The following is a 20,796-nucleotide window of genomic DNA, read 5'->3' as shown; positions in this document are numbered from 1 at the left end:
TTTTCTTCCTTCCTGTTCAGCCAGTATTATCACCTCTCTCTAAAAGCTCTAAGACTTTGTACTTGTGACTCCTTTTGGCAGTTGTCCCTGTCTCCATTCATGGCCTTTAATGCAGTGATCAGGTAAACTTGCCTGACTTGTCAGCCCCAGTGGACATGTTCAAACTGTAAACCCTTTCAGGTCCAAGAAAATCTCACATTACTCATTGAGAATATTATATGGGGGAATTCCTAGTCACTCAGTATAGTGTTCCACAAAGAATACACAAGATAAAAATGTTGATCCAAAGCAAATCTCAATTGAGAGTTGATTTTTCCAATTTACAAATTAAATTAAAAGGTAGTGATGGCTACCATGGAGTGTTTCTTGCCTTATTGACCCACATTTCTCTCATTTTCATTTCTGCCCTAGAAAGTTAACATCTGAGGACTAAAAAGAGACACCAGCACTCTGGTTCACCCATTGTGAACTGGGAACCCATGGATTCTGGATACTCAGCTCTCCCCAGACAACTATACTTTGGATGTCAGGAAAGCCAAACAAATGAGAAAAGTCCAAGTTAAGCATGAAACAGGATCATCTACTCTAGCAATTTCCAATTACTAGCTCAAAAAGCTCAAAGGGACCCTGAGAAGGTTGAGAATCATTTAGTGTGAACATCATACACAGGAGGCCATGCACAAAGCTGTTTCACACAGTAAGAAATAAAAGATTCTTCAATGTGAAAAATTTCACCGACAAAAATGGAAATAGTTTTCCTTACTTCCTTAACATGCAGAAAATCTTTTGCTTCAAATGAGATGGCCATGCCTGGCACTGGGACATCATCTTCATGGGCTGCACTGTAGCTGACATTTGTCCGAACTGCAAATGCAACAGGCTTTGTCTGAAGAGAGAAAAGGAAAGGACAAAAAAAAAATAAGAAACAATAGTGCCCATCCCCTTTCCTTGCAAGACAGACACTCAGACCAACTGTTGTAATATCAGTCATCATATCACCAAAAAAGCTTATTAGTATCCATATTGCACAAGACCTGGCCCTCAGCTACATTTACCGGTTTCTGAACTTTCAGTAAGACCACTGTTCTCTTTGACAGTTCTATGAGGAAGGACGGTGAAGCTCAACCGTGGAAAGAGGTGCTTACAAAACAGCCTGTAGCAACTGAAGCCAGGGAAGCACAAAACAGAACCAAATTCCTTCTCCCCCATCTCTCAATCACTCTGCCTTGAAATAATTTTTTTTAACACTTTGCCTTAAAAAAAGAGTTTTTTAATCTATCTCACTGCCAGGGTTGAATCTCTTCTGCAGTAGTTGACTGCCTTCTCTCACGGGAACACACTGTGACAATCTTACAGCATTTAGATATTTGTGCAGATTGTGAAGACTGAAAGCTGCTCTCTCTCTCTTTTTTTTTTTTTTACAAAATGCTAAGAAAAAATGATTCAGTATAGAAAAGGATAAAATAATTAAGCACAAGTCCACCTTGCAGCCTCAAACTTGATGAATAATTTTACGCATAAGAATTACGGGTATTCATTATAAAAGTCACATATTTCTCACCCTTCTCTTGAATCAATTTGAAATCCAATAAATCAACTGGCAGTGTAAAATCATTTTGTTTAGCTTTATTGAAAAAGACTAAGTAACTTTGCCCTACTCCAACATTACTTTAATGAATCACTAATGACATAATTCCAAAAGGTACAATATTTTGGATGAAAAAAGAATCAGGAAATGAATGTATGCTACAACTATAGCAACTATTATTCATGACTGTGGGAAATTATGAAAGCAATGACCTTTTATTCTATTATACTTCCTCCTTGAGTTTGCTCAGTCATTAAAGAATAACACTAATCAAGATATCATTCAGTATTTGAGGTTTTAAAAAGGTATAGTTCATTTGTATTCTCGGCACATATTCATAATACTACAAGACAGAAAGACTGGGAAGACCGGAAATGGTGACAAGAAGTGTCTATCTCTCTTGCTCTCTTTCTCAGTGTGTTTTTACCACATTATGAGCAAACAGATTTCTTAGAACTCTTCGCCTGGTCTTACTGGGGACAGCCAGCAGGAACTGGGATGGGGAGTGACAGATACTAACCATCCCAATCTCCCAAGCTATCAGTTGTACCTGCTGTTCCGGTTGGAGACTGAGCTAAGGGTTTAAGCCCATCAAGCAGTTAAAGTCCTTTCCCAGTTTGCAGACTGGGAAAACAGAACCCAGATCTTGGTATAGGCATCATAGACGGAAAGTGATTTAGATATCTAAAAGTCACTTCTTGGCATTATTATTTTTAATGATATACATTATGATTTTAATGATACACTGATGCTTCCCTGGTCTTGAAATATGAAATTAAAAAATGTGCAGATAGAAGTCAACCATTGTTTTACCACAGAACCCCACACTTTTTTTTAAAAAGATTTTTTTCCCTCTTTATTTTTATTTTTGTTCATAATCTTTACATAGTTGATTAGGGCACAAGGAATCAAGGGTTAGATGAAAGTGGGTGAGACCATCGTTGTTGCATTCTCTTTCTTCCTTCTTCTATTTGGGGGAAGGGGAGAGATCAGGGGAGAAGCCACATCCAGCCTCCCACCCATCCCAGGGTCCCCAATGTGGGGCATGCTCCGAGGGCTCCGCTCAAGCGGTTTTAATAGTTCAGCAGTTCTGAATTGCTGTCAATCTCGCCATTCCTAGCTCGATGAAATCTCTCCAGGATCCACTGGCTGACATATTCCACCTCAGAATCTCCACTTGCTGAGATTTTCACTGCCAACCCTTGGCTGGAAACCCACACTTTGATGGTACAACAGTATTTGCTTTTCTTTCTTGGAATTTCCTAAAGTACATAAATTTTATTCTCAAGCTGCAATCATAATATATTTGATTTTATCCAGTTTTAAGAGCAATACATTATCAATATGGTATATTTGTTAATCTCTAATTTAAAAATTATTTTAACAATTCATTCTTTTTAAAGCTTTAGGATTATAACTTCTTTAAGAATGAGAAATATTATGCCTTGAAAAAAACTTCGTATAAAATGTTTTTTCCTCAGGGTAGATTCCAAAAAGTAGAATGAAGAAGCCAGGAGTTACAAAGACCTTTTTACATTCTACCCCCAACTTCGTCCAAATGGGTTGTACCTTCTTATACTGTAACCAGCAGTGTAAGAAATGCTCCTTTTCAATAAGATATCTTAATAGGACTGAATTTTACCATTAGAAATAGAATTTTCTTTCATACATCCATCTAAAATTACAATTGTTTCCAATGACCAAAAAGGATCAATTTTTTTTATGCTCCATGAACTTTTACTTTATTTCTTTTATTTTTTCCAAGATATAAAGTATGGCATTTTTCATCATTATCAGATGCAAATTTTTACTGTACAACATTATAGAGAAGCTCACTGAAAAGTTTGGCTTCTGGTAACTTTTATTAATTTTTGAAATATCTTAGCAGAAGACACATTGGAGAAAAGGAAAAATAATAAAGGATGATGAAGGGTGGTATTTGATTCCAGAGGCCACACATCATTTGATGTTCTCAGGCTGAGCTATCAGTGGGGAATGTGCCTCTTCCTTTGTCTCACCTCTTATAACCAATGAGACTACTCAGATGTGGAGGTTGATATAGCAGTCCATGTCACAGAACAGATAAGAAAGAGCAGCAGAAAGCTGTACCTTGATATCTGCATTTCAGGAGCTATGTTCCTAAAATTAGACTGGAATATTTATAGTCACGGTAAGGGTGCTGGGGAGGGGATAAAGTTAACCAAGGTAAGAGAGTCTGTAAGAAAAACAGAAAGATGCTAACCAAATGACCATGTCACTTGCGATTCCCTGAACTCAACTCCACTCCACTAAGCTGAAGGAGTGCATCTATCATGCGAAGGGACTTGCCACATTAATTTCACTTAGATGGGTTTCAGACACAGATTGTAAACAAACCTGGATTTGAAAGTTGTTTCTACCAACTAGGAGGTGAGTGACCTAAGAAATCCTTTCCTCTCACTGAATACATTTTCTCAAATGAAATATAACACATGCCTTTAAAAATAATTTTTGAGAAGGAACAACATAGAATGATAGAGAGAAATCTCACTCCCTAAATGGATGCAATAACCAGGTTTGGGAGCAGGCCAAAGCCTGGAGCTTCATCTGGGTTTCTCAAGCTTAGGCAGGGGCCCAAGTTCTTGGGCTGTCTTCCTCTGTTTTCCCAGGACCATCAGCAGGTAGCTGGATCAACTGCTGCCTGGCTTCAAACTGCTGGCCAAACAGAATGCCAGTGTAACAGGCAGCAGCTCTTTCTGCTATTCTAGAAATGCCATTCCCCAGAACACCTATCTGCCAGGTTGTTGTGTTATCTCAGAAAGTGCATACCATGAGGTTGGGCTAGTGTTTGGTACCTAAATTGAATGTGCTATAGATAGACACTGGCTACATAGAAAAATAAATGCTATATACAGCTCAATGCTTCCCCATATTCATTCCTCATCTGTTAGGTTACTGCACATACTCCTCTAGTCTCTCCCTCCTCAAGCCAAATGACATGAACGCATTTTAATATCTGTCATGTGATGGATGCCGTGCAGCTGTGACAACTGAGATATTTTTTATTCAATATGGATCCTTTCGTACTCCTAAGAATATGAGACAATGGAAAGCTTTTTTGATACACATTGTGTTTATGCAAGTTCTATAATTTTTTTCTTTGATAGTTCTAAGATACTAATTTTTCCCCCTGCAAATCAGCTTGACTTTCCAAGGGATATTCCCTAAAGAATCACTAGATTTTACCCTACAAGGAGATCCTGGCCTTGACCTGTCCCAGCTGTGGCCTTTGAGGCCATTTGTGGAATGAACCAGTGGATGGAAGATCTCTTTCTTCTTTCTCCCCCATCTCTCAATCACTCTGCCTTGAAATAATTTTTTTTAACACTTTGCCTTAAAAAAAAAGTTTCTTAATCTATCTCACTGCCAGATTAAAAAGTTTTTTAATCTATCTTCTGCCTTCTCTCACAGGAACACACTGTGACAATTTTACAGCATTTAGATATTTGTGCAGATTGTGAAGACTGAAAGCTGCTCTCTCTCTTTTTTTTTTTTTTTTTACAAAATGCTAAGAAAAAATGATTCTGTATAGAAAAGGATAAAATATTAAGTACAAGTCCACCTTGCTGCCTCAAACTTGATGCATAATTTTACACATAAGAATTATGGGTATTCATTATAAAAGTCACATATTTCTCACCCTTCTCTTGAATCAATTTGAAATCCAATAAATCAACTGGCAGTGTAAAATCATTTTTTTCCTGGCTTTTAGTTATAGTGCCTTTTCCTTTACAACACTTTTTCATAACTGATAGAGAATATTCATGCAAAGAGAAGTTGAATACTAACATACAACATATACACAGTCAGTCTCATAGACCCCAAAAGCCCTTTGAAGACCCTAGATGGGGAGAACTGAAAGGCCCCAGCTACACTAACTCTCAAAGAGTAAGCTGTAAGTCACACAAAAATCCCCCCCCCTTTTTTTTTTTAATAACTTGAAGGATCTAACAAACATTTAAAGAAAATACTCTGGAACCAAAGGGGTATTAATGCTATATAGTAGAATAGTTCTTTGTTTTATATAGTATTCAATTTCTCCTTGCTTATATCTATACATTTTTATTTTAAAGGAAAAGTGAGAGCAAGGGAGATCTTCCATCTATCTATTCACATCCCCAAAATCTGCAATATTATGGGACAGGTCATAACCAGGAGCCTGGGACTCCCCTGAGTTTCCCATGTGAGTGCCAGGGACTCTATCCACACGCCATCATCATCAGCTGCTTCCTAGGATTGCATCAGCAGGAAGATGGACCAGAAGCAGAGCTTTAGCTCAAACCCCAGGCACTGAGACAAGGGCCAGGGTAGTCTCAAGCTGCGCATAAGAACCCTTTTTATTATTGACTCATCTTTTCTGATTACAACATCTCAGTGCCATTTTCTGATTTCCAGTAATGGCCAAGCATGCTTCTAATTCAGAAGAAAACTTTCCCGTTTTCTCATAGCTAGGCATTTCTAAAGATTATTATGTAGGATCTTGCCTTGAATCTCGGTCATCACTGAAGCTACAGAAATCGTAGCTTAATTTATCACAATCTACTAAGGGCAGTGTGAGAATTAACAGCATAACATATTAAGTCACAGTGACAGAAAGAATGCAACAATGTCTTACGCACTTGGATGACTACATACTGAGTCAGAATGACTCGGCAAATAATCACAGATTTGTCATAAGGTAAAATTTACATATTATTTGAGAAACTAAAATGTCCTCTGCAGAACTTGTTCATTTAATGACTTGGCCAAGGACACATTTACTATCTCAAGTCATTTCATGTAACTTGCCTTATAGTCTAGTACATAGGCCATAAGCACTATAGTTCTAAACAATGAGTAGGTTCTGAGTAGAGAGGACCCATTAAGGAAGGCGGACAGGCGAGATAAAATGGGGTTATCAGGGAATGTCTCTTTTGCCTTATCAAATACCCTTTCATTACTTACATGTTAGACATTGCTTTGGCCAACTGGGATATATCAGTGAACATAAACTAAGACTCACTGACTTTCAGGAGCTCACAGACTGCAAGGCACAGACAGGTCAAATGTCATGGAAAACAAATGAAGCACATCATAGATGGTGATAAATGTTTTGAAAAGAAAAAAATAAAGTAAGGAAAGCCAGGGATCAGGAGATGGGTCAGAGGGAATGTACTGGCAATGAAATCATGAAGAGGAGAGGGAATGCCTGTTTCTGAAGAAATAGCCACCACAGTGATCTAGAACAGACAATGATGTAGGCACAGATAAGCTAAGATGAAGGAAGACAAGGTTATCAAGTAGAGAGAGCCAGGGAAGAGAACAAAATATGAGGTCAGAGCTCTCAGGTGTCAGTCAACACCAGCAGCATTTGCTGTAAGTGACATAAGAAGTGACTGGAAGCTTTTCACCATACAATTGATGTGGTTCAACATTTATAAAGGAGTATGGTGGCTGGTGAATTCAAAAGAGGGTCTGAGAACTTGGGTGGAATCTGTGGAGATGAACACTGTAATCCCAATGGAGGGAAGAGGACAGTCCACAAAGCTGCCATGATGGGTGAAAAATTGTCCAACTCTGGATACATTTTTCAGCATAAAACCAGTAGGATTTGCTGATATATTTGATGTGTCAGAGAGAGTCAAAGACAATGTGTGTTGGACCAAAGCAAGGTGAAAAACGGAGTACTCACCAAGAAACAGAGAGAAGGCTGCCAGGAATTAAAACAAACAAACAAACAAAACCCCAGGAGCTCTATTTTGAACATGTAAAATCTGAGACTGTATGTAATCTTCAGTAGAAAAGAAGAGTATTCTGAATCAAACAATTTAGGAGAAAAGATCTGGGATTATGGGTTACACTGCTGCTAAGGACACGCCCCTTGCCAAATTGCAGTATCTAGCTTGAGTCCTTGCTATTCTGTACTTCCATTCCAGTTTCCTAATGTGCTTGGGAGGCAGCAGTTGATGGCTCAAATGCTTGGGTCCATGCCATCCGTATGGGAGACCTGCATGGGTGTCTTAATTTCTGGCTTCGGCCTGGTCTATTCCCGAGTACTGCAGGAATCTAGGGAGTGAATCAGTTGATGCAAGACTTCTCTTTCCCCTTTCAAATAAAGTAACTAAATAAATCATAATGATACAAGGTGGCACATCTCAGTCTGACAGACTTGAAAGCCACGGTTCTGGATGAGATCACCAAGGAAGACTTCTCACTGGCTAGAGAGGCTCAGAGGATCAACGGGGGAAGAAAAATGATGCTTAGACTGTATTTTCCAGGGAGCCAAGAAAAAGGACTCTGAAAAGGAGAAAGTGATTTACTGCCAAATGCTGCTAATAAGTAATATAAGGACCAAGGACTGCCATGTGGACTTCACAGGGGTCATAGATGACTTAAAAAAAAACAGCCAACCCAGCAGCTGACCGGGGATGAAAGCCATACTGAAGTGAAGTGAGAATGAAAGGACAGAATTAGACACAGCGGGTATAAGCAATCCTTCTAAGAAATCTCAGTATAACGGAAGAAAGAAAACAGGTGCTAGATGATGGGGCAATTACATCAATACAATTTTCTTTTAAAATATGAGAATTCTGATGGGAATGATACAGTAGACAAGAAAATTGTGATGATACAGGAAAAAGAGAACAGAACTAGTGGCCCAATGTCCCTGCTTAGGCAGAGGCAGTGGAACCCAGTGCACCAGTGGGTCACACAACTCCCTTCTGGAAACAAGCAAGGAGGTGGCGTGTCCAAGTGCAGGTGCTGCTGGTTCAGCAGATGGAATGTCACCTTCTAATTGTGTCAGTTTCTCAGTGGACAACGAAGGTGAAGAGTAAAAAGGACAGTTATCTAGTCACGTGGAAGAGTAAATGGACTAAGGAAATATGGTGAGGAGGCTTGCCGGCATTCAAGGATACTTTTAGGGTCTAAGTTATCAATTTAAAGCTAGCTATACCTCACTAGAATATAACAAGTATTATTACACAGGTAACAATGTTGAAAGCATAATCCCTCAGCAAGATACCATGGCTTTAAGGTCTGGCGTGGTAGCCAATAGGCTAAAGTCCTCACCTTGCACACTCCAGGATCCCACATGGGTGCTGGTTCTAATCCTGGCCACCCCACTTCCCATCCAGCTCCCTGCTTGTGGCCTGGGAAAGCAGTCCAGGACGGCCCAGAGCCTTTGGACATTGCACCTGTTTGGGAGATCTGAGAAGATCTGGGCTCCTGACTCTTGTTTGGCTCAGTTCCAGCCATTGCGGCTGCTTGGGGAGTGAACCAACGATCGGAAGATCTTCCTCTCTGTCTCTCCTTCTTTCTGTATATCTGACTTTCTAATAAAAATAAATCTTAAAGAAATGGTATCATGGCTTTAGAATCTCCTTTTCCAATTTTGTTTTGAATTTTCTATAGCAACTTTACATAGTTTACATAATAATATTTACAAAAATATATACTGCATATATTTAGAGGTATTTTTGGCTTATTTCCCTGACAATCTCTCGATTAATTATAATTCTTGTCAGGTGAATGATGTATTGCCCAATTTCATTTGGAACAGCCTCCAGGTATTTACGGTAGAACTAGATATGAGAGGTATCAATGAAGGAACTGATACCCAAGAGAGGAATCCAGTATCAGGTTCTCATGCAGCAACTGTGCTATTCACGGCTCTGTCATCACAACTCCAGCAACTGAATGGCTAAGTCGTTAAATAAGCCAGCTAGCTGAACCAGGCATCTGGCAGATGTAGGATGCATCTACACATATGTGCAAGTGCACATAAATGTATTCAACGTAAATATAGCTATTAAGAACTCAACAACCATAAATAACAAATATAAAACTGAAAAACGAATTACTTCAAAAGCCACTGACATTACTAACGATCCGAATGTGAGTTACAATTGTATCTGAAGGAAAAATATGACTTGATTTCTCTTTTCACTAGACAACCAGAAATGATGATTTCTATGGAGGTATCGAGTTATAATACTAATAAAGGTGGTTTTGAAAGCAGACATAACAGCAATATTTATGCATACTAAAACCAAGGTAATGCCCAAAGCGATACAGGCAATGAGCAAGGCAAAGCAAGACTAGGACAATGACGACAGACGAACACAAAGAGGCAGCACAGCCCTCTCCTGCTTACAACAGATCAGGGTTCCACACAAAAGTATGCAAAGCATTCATTACTGGTTACTACAGACTGAGTGCTTTGTCTCGAACACTCATACGCAGGTCCTAACTCCCAATATCACAGTGCTTGCAAATGGGATCTTGGGAGATAATTAGGTCATAAGGTCATGTTCTCATGAACAGGCTCCACAGTCTTTTTTAACAATCTCAGAGGGTTTACTTCCTTTTCTAAATGATAAGGTCACAGCAAGAAGACAGTTAGCTATGAAACAGGGAGCAGGCCATCACCAGATCGCAAGCCTGCTTGTACTTCCATACTGGATTTCTCAGTCTCTACAACTGTGAGAAATAAATTTCTGCCGTTTATGAGCCACTCAGACTATGGTATTCTGTTAAAGAAATCCTGATGGACAGCACGTCAGTCATCAGGAAAAGCCAATATCACCAGAAGATAGATAGGACAGCTGCAAAGCTTGGGCTCTTGTCTGTCTGGTTTCCAACACACCTGCTTACTCTCTTTGGTCTGTTGGCTACATGTTCTTGTGTGACTGCTGCTTCTAAATCCTAAATAACAACCGTGCAGTTCTGTCCCTTTTCTCTGCCTACCTGTTATCCTTGCCCCACTTAGTTGCCCCATTTCATAGTGGGTTTTTACCTAATATTGTTTCTATGGTTTCCATGTTTCTTAGAGCACAGTAACTTAAACAGGGTTAAAAAAATGGGTGTTGTATTAGGTTTTGATTGACACTAGCAGTACCATCCATTGAAGGGCCTCAGTTCACAAAAAGCAAATACTCACGGCCTCAAGACTGGAACTTTGTGGTTTTGCTCAAACTTGGACTTCATGGCTGGCACACATGGCAGGGAAAGAGTTAAGAGGAATCTAAAGTAGTATCAGCCCTTTTCAACTACTGCTTGGCAGTGTAAATTGCTACAAAAATGTCTGTCTGGTTCTCATTTAGACAATTACACACTACAAAGACTTTCCTAAGGAGCCTTTGGAAAAAGTGTAAGGAAAGCCTTTGTAGAGTTAAGTACATGCTGACAAACAAGGGAGATATGTTCTATTGTGACTTAATTCACTAATCTTCACTTTCTTCTCCATCCCAGCCAGCTGACGATTAGTTCAGTAAGTTCCCCAGAGCTGCAGTCAGCATAGCGTACCAGGTTAGGTGTGTTTATCATTTCCTTAACACGAAATGGTTTCTTTTTAACCAAACGATCTGAGCTGAATAACCCCATGACTACAACCACATGTTTCCACAGGCAGCAAGTCAGAGCCGGGAGATAGGAGTGGCAGGTTCTGAACAGGCACCCTTGTTTGGTGACTCACATTACCTCCCTACAGCTGTGTTCTAGGAGTTTCTGACATCAAGATTCCGACTGACCCTGCTCTAGGGAGGGCAAAACACGGATGAAAGGGCATTCTGGAAAAAGCCAGACATCTTTTTTCACATGTTAAGTTTCTTAAGATTTATCTGAAAGAGTTATAGAGAGAGGCGCAGAGAGGGGGGCAGAAACTGAGATTGACTGATTCACTTAAATGATCCCAGTGGACAGGGCTGCATCAGATGGAAACATAGGTTTCAACAGGGTTTCCAACAAGGATACAGGAACCCAGGCACTTAGGCCTTTGCTGCTTTCCTAGGCACATTAGCAAAGAGCTGGACCGGAAGTGGAACAGCTAGGATTCGAACTGGCATCCACGTGGGATGCTGGTATTGAAGGAAGCAACTTTACCTGTTATGCCAGCCCTGAACTTATGCTGCTTTTCAGTATAATGAAAAAACAGTTATATACAGAGAGGAAGATAGAGAGATCCTCCATTTGCTGGTTCATTCCCAAACAGCTACAACAGCCAAGATTGTATCAGGTTAATATCAGGGACATGGAACTCCACCCAGGTCTCCCCTGTGGGTGAGAGGGACTCAGACACTTGGCCTATCTTGCACTGTTTCCCGTGCGCATTCGGCACCTTCCCAATTCCCCAGAAAGCAGAAGCCGAGGCAGAGTTCAGACTGAAGTGCAACTGTAGGAAACAGAAGTACTAGGCAAGAGAATAAAGGAGGAGCCAAAAACATCACCAGGGGCCATCATTGATGGCAGCTGCCAGATGTGACACCAGGCTTAACCCTTCTGGACAGTCTTTTGAGAAGCCAAAAAACCATATCTTCAGACACTCTGCTAGGAAAAGGATATTTTCATCAGCTTCTGTCACCCCTGGCCATGGGTTGGTCCCCATGTTTTCCTGCTCTCAAGTGTGATAAATAGGAGCCTGTAGCCCAACATGTCCTGATCATAGCAAGGATGTTTCGATATGATGCAGAGGGACTGCCACAGATGTGGGAGGAAGGAGAGGCAGGTGAGGCCCAGAGGATCTCAAAAGATGCACAAGGGGTGCCGACATCATTATTCAACATTTTTGCTATGAATGTTTAGACAAATTCTTTGATCAAAATGTGTTTGCTTTGGAAAACATTCTGAGTACATTGCCAAATTTCCTTCCAGAAAGATGTGCTAATTCCTGGGTCCACCACTAGGGATAAACATTGATATGAACGCCAGTCTTAAACTCCAAGAGTCAAATGATAGGCTGAAACACAAATGGTCTGAATTCTATTTTCTGTAATTCAACTGGTTACACTTGAAAAAATTAGTTCAGTAACCCATTCACTTCCTCTATAATCCACTGAGTGCTTAAGTACCTCTCATGTGCAAAGTACCTGCTTGTCAATGGGAACACAGAGGCCAGGAAGAGATGGTTTTCACTCCTTGAGGCTCACATTTTGGCAAGAGAGAAATATGTATAACCAGTAACAATAATATTCAGTGCCCTTGTGACAGATTTTTCAAAACAGACACACATTGTGTCTAATGGTACTCACAACCTTGGGTGCTAAACAGAAGGACCTGCCTTATTCTGCAGTATCCAGAAGTACCAGCCTTGCAGTAGCCAAGTTGGCAATAAGACAGTGGAGACAAAGAAAACAACTCACATCTCTAGTACTTAAAAAACAAATTATAAGTGTCAAAATAAGTTATGTAATTTTGTTTTTATATTTTTAAAATCAAGAATATGCATTTACCCCAGAGAGCTTGCATCCTTAGAACTAAATGTATATAAATTGCAGGGTTACTCTGACCATTGTAAACTTTCTTGATCCATTTCTTGAAAGTGTCAGAATGCAAGGCTTAATATTTTGAATGCTCTTGATATTGGTAACCCAATTTCCTTTGAGGACAATTTGTCTACCTGAAATAGCCCAGATTTATTCAATTGAGAGGATGAACTCTATACTCAATGTGGGAGATCAACCTAATAGATCAAACACATTTCAGGGTCCTATAAGTAATAAAATGCTTACAGAAAAATGAAATTTAAAAATAATATGGTCACCAGTGCAGTGGTGTGGCTGGTAAACTATCATCTGTAGGGCTGGCATTTCATTTGTGTATCAGTTTGAATCTTGGCTACTCCACTTCTGACCCAGCTTACTTCTTGTTGCTAATGTGTCTGGAAGGCAGCAAAGCATGGCCCAAAGGCTTGAGCCCTGCATCCCTGTGGGAGAGTCAGAAGAACCTCCAGGCCAGGCCACTGACTTTGCAGTGGTCCAGCTCTGGCCATTGTGATCATTTTAGGAATGAATCAGTAGATGTAAGAGCTCTCTCTCAATCCCTCTCTGTGTAACTCTGCCTTTGAAAGAAAAATAATTCTCTTAGAAAAAGATAATGTGCAGACCCAGCTGATCCACTTTCCATCCAGCTCCGTGCTTGTGGCCTGGGAAAGCAGTGGAGAATGGCCAAAATCCTTAGGATCCTGAACCCACATGGGAGACCTGGAAGAAGCTCCTGGCTCCAGCCTTTATGGCCATTAGGGAATGAAGCAGTGGACGGAAGATCTTTCTCTTTGTATCTCCTTCTGTAAATATACCTTTCCAGTGAAAATAAATATTTGAAAAAAAGAGAAAAAGATAATGTGAATTTACTTGGAGTTTTCTGGTGACCTCCAGATATGTATGTATCAAACCTATGCAAAGTTTATACTTCTAAAAAGAAATGGTGAGTATTACCCAAATTTTTAAGCACCCAAGGACCATAGATGTCTAGGATTTGTCCTGTCCTTTATGTAATACAAGAACTGAAGTAGTAACAAAGGCATAATCTACAATTCATTTAATTCATATGCCATGCTAACTGTAGATACTTGTTTAGGCTGATAAGCAAGTTGTAGTTCAGCCATTCAGAAGAAATCTACAAAGAGGACTCCCTTCCACTCCTAACACCAATCAACGGCTCTGTAAATCAGCTTCCAAGTATCTCCCAAATAGTTATTTATAATGTTGGAGAATTCTTAAGTTTATTATTGGAAAGGCAGATTTACAGAGAGAAGGAGATACAGAGAGAAAGACCTTGATCTTCCATCTGTGCATTTACTTCCCAAGTGGCCACAGTGACCAGAACTGAGCCCATCCAAAGTCAGCAGCCAGGAGTTTCTGAGTCTCCCACATGGGTACAGGGTCCCAAGGCTTTGAGCCATCCTTTACTGCTTTTCCAGGCCACAAACAGAACTGAATGGGATATGGAGCAGCTGGGACATGAACCAGTACCCATATGGGACCCTGGGAGTTGCAAGGCAAGGATTTAGCCACTAGGCCAGTACGCCAGGCCCTGGATGATTTTTTTTTTTAAAGATTTGTTCATTCATTTATTGAATAGGCACATACAGAGAGAAAGGTAGACAGGCACAGAAGGGACCAATCTTCCACCAAGGGTTCACTTCATAAAGCTAACAAGTCAGGATGGCCAGGTCCAGGTAGAAGTCAGGGACTTCAGCAGGACAGGGTCTTCTATGTGCGTGGCAGGGGCTCAATCACTTGAGTCACTACCTCCATCTGCCAAGCATGTTAGCAAGGAGCTAGAATGAAGGCAGAGCAGTTGCAATTGGAATCAGCATTCCAGGACAGGCCTCCTGGAGGAATGAAATACTTATTTTCTTTAATACTGAATCAATACATAATTTTTTGACATATTCATTGAGCAAGATGTTTTGATACATGTATATTTTGTATAGAGATTAAATATGGGGAGTTCACATATACATTATTATTAACATTATCATTTCTTTGGAGTGAGACTTAAAAAAATTTTCTCCAGTTCTTATGGATTCTACAATATACTGCAGCCCATTATTGTTACCCTCAATGCTCTCCCCAACCCAGGACTGATTCTGGAGGCAGTCTTTTTTATTTTTTAAGATTTATTTTAAAGATTTACGAGGAGGAAGAGGAGAAGAAGGAAGGGCAGAAGAAGTGCTGCAGCTGGGACACCACCGGCACACCCATATAAGATGCTAGCACCGAATATGCAGCATTAGCCTGTCTAGCCACTGCACTGTCCCCCTGGAGGCAATTTTTAATCTGGATTTTGAATGCAGCTATCAAAAAGTTTCAGAAAAATGGAACTCTCATATAGAATATAAATCATATGCAACATACTTCACTGCAACATAAATATAACTATACACGAGTGAATTCTAAGTGATTTATTATAGAATTTATATTACCCATTGATTCCTTTGTAGGAATTACTTCAGTGCTTCAGAAATTACTTATCCTGGTTCACTTCATAAATTCTTTCTCATGTACCTAGGCTCAGCTGGTGTATTTCCGCCCAGAAAAGCACCTCTGTTTCTAAGGGATTCTGATATAAATTCTAGCCTGTCTACAGTTCCCAACACATACCCTTTATCAGTGTTAGACACAGAAAGTATTTTTTTCTTCACTGGTCTCTGCTGAAAACACAGATCCTAAAATGTGCACCAGAGAAATACCAGCTTATCTTCAGAGGGTCCCCAATTAGACTAATAGCTGCTTCTCATCAGAAACCCTACAGGCTGGGACAGAATTGCAGACATAGTCCAGGTCCTAAAAGAACGAAATTGCCAACCCATAATGTTGTAGCCAGCAAAGCTCTCAATTACATGTGAAGGTAAAATAGAGACCTTTCAAGATGAACAGAAGTAGAAAGAAGTTGCTCCCACTCATTTAGCATTACGAATGATGTTTAAAGATGTGCTACACATAGAAACAGAGGATAATTACCACAATTGAAAGAATGTGAAGGAAGAAAAATCTAGCGAAAGTACAAAAGAAATCCAATGTAAACAATGAGAATATGAAAAACTGGTAGGATCAAGTCATTATCTTTCAATAATAACCCTGAATGCAAATGGCTAAACTCTAATCAAAAGATAGAAGATCAGCTGAATGGATGAAAAAGTACCATCTATTTGTTGCACCTCATCAACAAGGATATGTAAAGACTGAGAGTAAAAGGACTGAAAGGTATTCAATGCTAACAGAAAGAACAAATGAGCAGGTGCAACATTGTCAACGGACTGCAACACAAAGACTATCTAAAGAGATGAAGCAGAACATTACATAATGATCATGGAATCAATTCAACAAGGAAAAGCAAATGCAGTAAAAGTGTATTTACTATACAAGGCCAGATATACAATACAATACAATATCCAATATGTGGATATTTAAAACAATTGTTACTGGATCTAAAGAGAGATTTAGACTCCAATAAAAGAAGGGTTACTTCAACACCTCAGTTTCATCAATGTCAGGCAGAGTCGCAGAACACCAACAAAGAAACAGAGCTAATTTATACTACGGGTCAAATGGATATAATTGATACCTACAAAACATTTCGTCCTGCATCTGCAGGATACACATTATTTGTCAGTTCATGGAACTTACTCTAGTTTACACCATATGCTAGGCCATAATGCAAATCTCAGTGAATTCAACAATAAAATGATGAAATCATACTATATATCTTTTCAAACCACCAGGGAATAAAGCTGGAAATCAACAACTCAAGAAGCTCTAGAAAGCATCCACACATACAGAGATGCATGAATTGATGGAACTACACACTACTGAATGCACACTGGGTCACAGAAAGAATTAAAAGGGAAATTAAAAAATTCATGGGAATAAATGAAGGTAACAGCACAACATATCGAAACTTAAGGGACACAGCAACAGTGGTGTTAGGAGGGAAGTTCATAGTAATTAGTGTCTACAACAAGAAATCAAAAAGTTATCTAATAAATGATCGATGCATGTTAAACACCTAAAAACAAACTGAACGCAAAGTTAGGAGGAAGAAATAATTAAAACTGGAAACAACATTGAAATTAAAACAGGATAAAAATACAAATGGCCAACAAACACATGAAAAATGTGCAGGAAATTGCAAATAAAGACAGATTTTACCTCATTAAAAAAAAAAAAAGAAAAAAACCAATAAATGCTGGTGAGGATGTTGGGAAAAGTTTCCCTAACTCATTCTTGGTGGAATGAAAACTAGTATAACCATAATGGAGGACAGTTTAAGATCACTCAGATCTGAAAATAGGTCTACCATGTGACCCAGGCATCCCACTTCTGCGTATTTATCCAAATGAAGCGAAAACAGCATATGAGTAATTCATACATCTTTGTCTACTGTAGCACACAATTCATAGTAGCTAAGATCCAGAAGTATATCCCATGGAATATTACTCGGTATAAAAGTATATTGGAGTGATATACTATTACACTATTATATATAGTGATATATTACTCAGTATAGAAGTATAAAATCTTATCTTTTACAACAAAATGCATGCAACTGGAAATAATTACACTAAGCAAAATAAGCCAGTCCCCCAAATACAAATTAGGTATATTTTCCCCACCTGTAATAATATACCTCTAGAGTATAAAAAGTATAATCTACATGAATGATACTGACATTTTGAAATTCAGCCATTATTTACAGCCTTTGTTTATACTCTTGAGGTTTTTTTCTCTTTGTTTGTTGTGCTGAAATGTTTTTCAAATGGAGTGTTAATCCTGTGATAGCAAAGTGAAATGAAAATATGCCACTTGAAAAAATAAGGAATGAAGAGGGAGGATGGGGAACATGGGCAGCAAGGAGGGTAGGATGGGAAGTACCACTCCACCATTACCAGGTATTGTGAAATACTTGAAAATGTGTTTCCCTTCTATAAATAAAACAAAACATGAAGTTTCTAAAAGATCAGATAGCTGAGACTCAGGAACCTAGGAATGTCTTCCTTTCTAGATGTGTAGACTTTGAGCTTCCTGTTACCGTATGCTCTCTGCTGGCTTCTCTGTATTTCCACGATCATCTGCCAAAGCACTTACACTCTGGTGGGGGTCAGTCACATGTATGAACTATTACTGAGCTCTCAGCTAACACTCTGTACCTTGTTTCAATTGCCCAAGAAATTTATTCTTGTGCACTTCCTGCTCAAGTACAGCTAGTTGTTACTCTAAGCATTTTAGACAGCTAAGAAGTTCAGGAAACACCACACTTGGAAATCACCTTTAAGGGAAATTTTAGATTAAAAAGTCTCAGATCATTTACTGTGGTCAGATAAACAGCAGGGTTCTTTATTTACCCCATGGTTCTAGGGGAAAGAAGAGGGTTTAGCCAATGTGTTACAAAGATGACTTAAGTGAGTCAAATCTGGGCTCTCAGCTGCATGTAGCTTAGTGCATGTAACTGTTTTCACACCTTCAGAAGGGTTTTGTGGATGTCAGGTGAGCTCAAACACACTGACCTCTTAGTGAAGTGCCTGGCACAAGGACACCTCCCCCAAAATGGAACCTATCAATAGAAGACTTTTGAGAGGGTCCTTCCAAACTACTCTTGACTTTCGCTAGTTTAGAACATGCAGAAAATGAAATGCATTATTTGGGAGGGAGGAGGTCCAAGGAAAGATCAATAAGGGTCATTTGATCCTGAGATAAAAAATTATGGCCATCCTGTTAGAATGTGGCCTGGGTGAGCATGTTTCTTAACATACAACTCCTAAAACTTTTAGATTCATGAGTAAGTGTCATTTAGTTCATGGGTGACTAGTAGCTGGGAGGTCCAGAGGAACCAGTCTCAGCAGAAAGATCCAAGGGTTACACTATTCAGCCTCCCTTCCTGAGACCCTTGCAGGGAGAAGCCTCTGGAGATTGACACAGTCAAGAGGGAATAATGACAATCAAGCTAAGGGATAATCCTCCATCCAAATACACAGGATGGAGTCCAAAGAGTGACTGGGCTTCTGATCACGTGAAGAGGGCCTCATGCCCCCAGAGTCCTGCCCCCACATCTTGCTCTGTGTATGGCTTCCACCTTATTGTTCCCGAGTTACAACTTTTATAATAGAGTAGTAACTGTTTTCTTGAGTTGTGTGAGAAGGCAGTCCTGGAAACCTCTGATTGTAACCATGTAGAACAGGAGTTCAGTCATCTCGTGACCCATGACTTGTGAGTGGCACATGAAGTGGGGGCAGCCTTGCAGGACCGAACTCTTTAGCTGCAGGTTTGCATCCACTCCAGGAAGATCTGAGATGAACTTCAGGACACCATGATGGTGTCAGCAGAGAACTGGAGAGATGTTTGGTGTGTGTGTGTGTGTATGTGTGTGTGTGTGTGTGTGTGTGTGTGTGAAACTTCTCATCTGGTACTGGAAGGAGTATAACTGGAGTTATTCTTAAAGCACCCTAACATTTAGTGGACCAGACTAATGAAGCCAAGGTTGAGTTTGAGCTCTCCAGAACAATAAGATGGTGCTTCGGGGTTACTGGCTTATCCTCCCAGGCTTCTTGCCTGGCACTGTGTCAGTTACTATGTGATATAGTGCATGAATGATAAGAATTGGCTTCTAGAACAGTGGGTGAGCTAGCATCCTTGCCTTTGCCCAAATCCACAATGGTACCTTGGCTCATGAGCTTGACTAAGCACTTGACTTGCTGCCAGAGTTGACTATGGAACCAGATACAGGGTTCCCATATTAGCCCCATCTCCCAGGCCTGTGGCTTCATCACATGTTGGAAAACGTTTCTGCAGATGGCCCTTCAATTCTAACCCAAGAGCAACAGTGGTGTTCGCATTTGCAAGTTTTATTCTACTGTAAGAGCACCTATCAAACAATGTAATTATAGCTTTCAAAAGGCTCTTTTTCTAAGCGAGAAGCTTCAGTGAAATATCTAGAAACATCATGTTTCATCATCTCGACTATTACAACTCAAAGAGCCCTTTGTGAGAGAATCCAATCCTCTCATTTTCAAAATGAAAAATAAAACCTGAAGCCTCACAATTCTGGGTCCTGTTGAAGGCCACAGAGAACTGTGAATCAGAGGACTGCACCTGGGATCCCCAGCTCTGCCTATGATTTTTAGTGATACCTCTGACCTTGGTTCTGACACATGAAAAACACAAATGGAAATGCCAGGAAATTACATTTTAACTTTAGAGAGTAGTTTTCAATTATTATTTTATAGTCAGAAAAAGATGAGTAATTTGAAGAAGGATTACAAAGTCAATCTCCTTCCCCACTTGGGCTATTTAAAGTACGTTACGTGTGTGATTGGTACAAGGCACACATTTCTGGCCTTACCTGCTAACACACCAGTCCACCAGATGAAAGCTGACTGACGCGTCACACACTAAATGTCTGCCATGCATGCATCATTAAGTCTATTTTCATGCTTCTGTCTGGAACTGACTATAAACTAGCAAGGTGGATTCCGCATCTCAACCTAATTTCAGTGAAGGAAGGAGAAAGCATTACATACTACTTTATTTTCAGTTGTTGGGCGGTGTGGTGGTAATATTTATGAATAGACTGTCATAACTTTATGGTTTTCTTTTAAGAATATATTACATTGCAAATTCTCTAAAAACCCAAGTGTTACCTTTAAATTTTTCAACTTAAATTAACTTATAATCAAAAGCTGCTATCCAAAACATGCATCTGTCTCTATTGCAGATGTGTCCTGCCTTGCTATACCTATAATTCCCAATGAGAAGTATTGCACTGAACTGCCTGTGGGTGGAGCTAAAGCATGATAATTTTGTCCTGATGACCTTTCAAAGTTGAGTCTCACACATGTTTTTCATTAAGAACCACGGATACCACAGAACAGATATGCAAATTCTGCTGAGCCACTTTCACACTTGCCAAGTTCA

At 39.7% G+C, this 20,796-nt stretch overlaps 1 protein-coding gene across 12 annotated transcripts in view; it reads right to left on the bottom strand.

Moving 5' to 3' along the window:
• CACNB2 (calcium voltage-gated channel auxiliary subunit beta 2) overlaps positions 1-20,796 on the bottom strand; it is a 331,302-nt gene that overhangs the window by 32,346 nt on the left and 278,160 nt on the right. For all 12 annotated transcript variants that reach the window (XM_040967828.1, XM_040967832.1, XM_040967830.1 and 9 more), the window contains one exon: positions 764-886. In XM_040967828.1, coding sequence (XP_040823762.1) covers positions 764-886 — 123 coding nt within the window. The remainder of the gene's footprint in view (positions 1-763; positions 887-20,796) is intronic.

The sequence above is a fragment of the Ochotona curzoniae genome, unplaced genomic scaffold (assembly GCF_017591425.1).
Source record: "Ochotona curzoniae isolate NIBS_2020 unplaced genomic scaffold, NIBS_Ocur_1.0 scaffold_4683, whole genome shotgun sequence".
NCBI classification, from domain to species: Eukaryota; Metazoa; Chordata; class Mammalia; order Lagomorpha; family Ochotonidae; genus Ochotona; species Ochotona curzoniae.
This window is presented reverse-complemented; position numbering and strand designations above follow the sequence as displayed.